The sequence below is a fragment of the Myotis lucifugus genome, unplaced genomic scaffold, assembly GCF_000147115.1.
Source record: "Myotis lucifugus unplaced genomic scaffold, Myoluc2.0 scaffold_8929, whole genome shotgun sequence".
Taxonomy (NCBI): Eukaryota; Metazoa; Chordata; class Mammalia; order Chiroptera; family Vespertilionidae; genus Myotis; species Myotis lucifugus.
In genome coordinates this window covers 1,355-5,927 of record NW_005879977.1, presented here as the reverse complement: position 1 = coordinate 5,927, position 4,573 = coordinate 1,355, and the positions used below count along the sequence as shown (strand labels likewise).

Sequence of the window (4,573 nt, the reverse complement as noted above, 5' to 3'; positions counted from 1 at the left end):
AATTAAAATTTTTTAAAGAAAGAAAAGTGGAGTACGCACCCTGACACATGCTTGTTATTCGGTGGGTTATGTGCGGGCAGCACTGTAATGAGGTCAGAAACTAACCAAAGGATGAGCTGGGGAAGAATAAACACCCAGGGCTAACGTTGGCCTTCGAAGCTGCCGCCAGGTGGCGCCAGACGCCTGCCAGGCCTGGGATTGGGGTTTCAGCTGTTGGCTGGTGGCTTTGTGCTTTGCAACCCAGGACGCATCTCTGTGTCTGTACCTGCCTGTTTCTCCATCTTACACATACAATTAGCGCCTGTGTCCCCGTCCGTGCGCACTTACGCCTGGTTGTGTGTGCTGCTGGAGTAATCTTTCCGTGACAGTTCAGGTAGGAGCAAGGCTTGGTTACAAGTGGTGACTGCTGCCCGGCAGAGCCTGCCCCGCGTCGGTGCTCAGCCAGGGTCTGTGGATGAATGAATGAGTCGTCCAGGCGAAGGACTCTGCCTCTCCAGAGGCATTGGGGAGCCACGGAAAGGTGGGGAGGGTGCTGTGGGACCTGCCTGGCTCCTGCTGGGCTCTGGGCCTTTCTACAGGCTGTTCCCTCTGCCTGGAACACTCCTGCCCATTCACTCCTGCTCATCCTTCAGACCTCAGGTCTGGCGCCCCCTCCTCCAGGAAGCCCTCTGGGCGCCAAGGCTGGGTTAGCTGCCCCCTCTCAGCTCCTGCAGCCCAGCCCTGCCCTCTCTGGGGATGTCTGAGGATGGATCTCTCAGCACTGCACTGGGAGCCAGGAGGGGAGGGCCAGGCCCATGTCCGACATCACGGTGTCCCCAGCACAGGGCCAGGCACAGAGCAGGGCCTCAGGGGGCGTGAGAGAAAGGAGGAGATGTTCTGGCCCATTCTGCCCAGCACGTTGGGTTCTGGGGTACCCTGTCCCTGACCGTCTCTCTGCCCGCAGTTCCGGAACTTCAAGATCATTTACCGACGCTACGCCGGCCTCTACTTCTGCATCTGCGTGGACGTCAACGACAACAACCTGGCCTACCTGGAGGCCATCCACAACTTCGTGGAGGTGAGCGCCTGGGGGCGGGCTGGGCCCCCGGTGGCCTCCAGTACGGGGACCGTCCCTGGTCCCGCTGCGCAGACCCTCCTCTACCACAGCCGCCTCTTTCTCTACCCACCTCCCTGCTTTTTGTGTTCTCTCCTTTTTTGTAACATATTTTTATTGATTTCAGAGAGGAGGGGAGAGAGAGATAGAAACATCAATGATGAGACAGAACCATCGACCAGCTGCCTCCTGCACGCCCCCCACTGGGGACCAAGCCTATATCCCGAGCATGTGCCCCTGACGGGAATCAAACCCGGGACCCTTCAGTCCACAGGCCAACGCTCTATCCACTGAGCCAAACCAGCCATGGCCTTTTCCCCTTTTCTTTGGTCCTTGTTTCTGCTGCAGCCCACTGTCGCCTTTATGCAGCCGTCTGTCTCCGTGCCCACACGTCACTTTCCCCATTCCTTTCTCCCTCTCCCTCAGTCTGTCTGTCGTTTTGCCATGTCATTCTGTCATCATCTGATCTTCGCTCTTGTTTCTCTTCCTCTTCCTCTCTGTCTCCCTCTCCCTCCCACTCGGTCTCTTTTGCCATCTCTGTCTGATGACCTCTGTTCCTGTCTCTGTGTGTCTCTCTCCCTGCCCATCTCTCACCGTCTCTCTCCCTCTCCCAGGTCCTAAACGAATATTTCCACAACGTCTGTGAACTGGACCTGGTGTTCAATTTTTACAAGGTGGGCTCCTGGTGACGTCGCGGCCGTGGGGGCCACAGGCAGGGGAGGGGGTGGGCCGTAACCCCTGTTGGCACCTCCATGCCTCTGCTGGTGCCCATTTCTCAGCTCTCAGGCCTCGGAGCCCCCAGCTCCCAGGTCGGCACCAGCATCCGGGCCCCTTCCCTCACGCCGGCTCTCTCATCACCTCCCTCCACTCAGGTTTACACGGTCGTGGACGAGATGTTCCTGGCCGGCGAGATCCGCGAGACCAGCCAGACGAAGGTGCTGAAACAGCTGCTGATGCTCCAGTCCCTGGAGTGAGCGGCGGCCCCTGCGCCCCGGCCCCCCATGGACTTGCCTGCTCGCTTCCCCGTTCCAGGCCCGGGGCCCGCCCCGGAGCCCCTCCCTCGGCTGCCCAGGAGGACGCACCCAGCTGGGTCTGGGCCGCAAGGGAGGAGACTGCACCCCACTGCCTCTGGGCCCCAGCTGCGGGCGGAGGCCACCTCGTGTGTATTGAGTAACCGTGCCGTTGTCGTGTGACACCGTGAGTGCGTGTGTGGAGCCCCCAATAAACCTGTGGTCCCCTCCTGGCCCCGTGTCTGTCTTCCCTGGGAGCCAGGGCACTCGGGACTCCCTGGTTAGTCGGTCAGCAAACGCTCCTTGTGCTGAGAGGCACGTTCACACTGCCCCTGCCACAGGGACCCCGGACTGGAAGGGGTGACAGGTTTAGACCCGGGCACGTGCTACTCAGATACTAATATTCACAGCGAACACTTACAGCACTGAGTACCTCCCAGGCGTCGCTCTAGGCGTTGACACGTGGTACTTTACTCCTCAGCTACGAGGGAGAGATGCTCCCTCATTTTTCAGACGCGCTCAGGAAGGTTCAAAGACTCGCCTGAGGTCACAGAGCTGGTCGGTGGCTGAGCCAGGTTTGTTCTGAGCTAGTTTTTTTTTTCATTGATTTGCAGAGAGAGTAGAAGAGAGGGGGAAAGACAGAAACATCGATGTGAAAGAAACATTGATGGGCTGCCTGATCAGGCACCCTGATCAGGGCCCGGGCTGGGGAGGAGCCTGCAACCGAGGTACGTGCCCTTGACCGGAATCGATCCCTGGACCCTTCGTCCACAGGCCAATGCTCTATCCACTGAGCCAAACCGGGTAGGGCTGTTTTTTTTTTTAAAGCATTATTTTTAAAAAAAATATGTGTTTATTGATTTCAGAGAGAGGAAGGGAGAGAAAGACAGAAACATCAATGATGAGAATCATTGATCAGCTGTCTTCTGCACACGCCACACTGGGGATGGAGTCCACAACCTGGGCCTGTGCCCTGACTGGGAATCGAACCATGACCTCCTGGTTCATAGGTCGATGCTCAACCACTGAGCCACGCCGGCTGGGCTCTTCTGGCTACTTTTTTTTTTTTTTTTTTTGATGAGTTGTCTTACATTTAATTGATCAATAACTTCTGGCTACTTTTGAGCCCAGGCAGGCGGCTGCAGAATCCTTGTTTTATTTTAACCACTAGTTTGGATGGTTGTTTCAAGGGCAGGCGCTGGGCCCAGTGTTCAGTGGTTCCCGCAGTGGCACTGCTGGCCCCGGGGAGGACAATTCTTCATGTGGGAGTCTGTCCCGGGCATGGCCAGGCTGTCGGCCCCTCCACCAAATGCCAGCAAGTGGCCTTCTGGCCCTTGTGATGAGAAAACACCCCTGTGTGTCTGGTGCCCTCTGGTGGCAGTGCTCTGCTCCCCCCCCCCCCCCCCCAAGCCCGTGCCCGCTGAGAGCAGTGATGGCGGCTGGCTGCATCTGTGACGGGCGCCCTTGGCAAGCTGAAAACTATACCAGTCGTCCTGGCAGCTCTTATGAATGTGACTCGGCCTCCCTCAGTCTCCCAGCTCCACCACATACCTGCTGGGAGACCTTTGGGTAAGTCACTGCACCTCTCCTGCCTGCCTCAGTTTCTTCATCTGGAAAATGGATCGATAATAGTTTCTATCTCACAGGGTGCGCTTGGGAATTGAATGAGTCACTCATGGGAGAGTTTAGGATAGTGAGCACGCATTCACTCGGCAGACATTAGGCGCCTGCTGTGTGCACGGCCTGTCGGAGACACTGGAGGTGTCTGCAGAGGGGGGACAAGGAGTGCTAGCTCTGATGATCATGACACAGGGGAACGGAGGCTGGGAGGGGGAGTCCTTACAGAGACGATCACTGTGACAGTGTATTGGTTTCTTATGGCTGCTGTACAAATGCCCACAAACTTTGTGGCTTAAAGCAACAGGGCTTTGAGACTGCCCACTTGTGGCGGGTCACGGCGGCGGGGGAGGCGTCCAGGCTGAGGCTCGGGTCTGCAGCCAGGTGATGGGGTGGGAGGTGAGCTCACCCGGATGGGCCCCGGGAAGGAGCAGGTGGAGGAATATGCTGAGGTCCTTAGGGCACGGGAACTGTATCAGTTTCCTGTGGCTGCTGTAACAAACGACCACACACTGGGTGGCTTAGGACAGAAGAAATGGATTCCCTCCAGGCCTGGAGGCCGGAGTCTGAAATCAAGGTGTGGGCAGGGCCGTGCTCCCTCCAAGGCTTCTTCCAGCTGCTGGTGACTCCCATGTTCCTGGGCTCGTGGTGCACCGCTCCCGTCTCTGGCCATTTCCTCTATGCATCTCCTCTTCTGTCTCCAACAGGGACACTGTCCTTGGACCTAGGGCCCACCAGGGTAATCTAGCATGATCTCATCTCAACATACTTAACTTCATGGCATCTGCAAAACTTCTTTTCCAAATAAAATCATGTTCACCTGGACATGTCTTTTTTTTTTTTTTTTAATCTT

At 57.0% G+C, this 4,573-nt stretch overlaps 1 protein-coding gene across 1 annotated transcript; it reads left to right on the top strand.

The window, feature by feature from the left end:
* Window positions 1-925: 925 nt before the first annotated feature.
* LOC102442363 (AP-2 complex subunit sigma) lies at window positions 926-2,336 on the top strand (the record flags this gene model as incomplete). The annotated part of the gene is made up of 3 exons (XM_006109375.2): window positions 926-1,057; window positions 1,708-1,767; window positions 1,966-2,336. Coding segments are annotated over 3 exons (294 nt in total), but the record flags the coding sequence as incomplete, so codon positions are not given.
* Window positions 2,337-4,573: the final 2,237 nt, after the last annotated feature.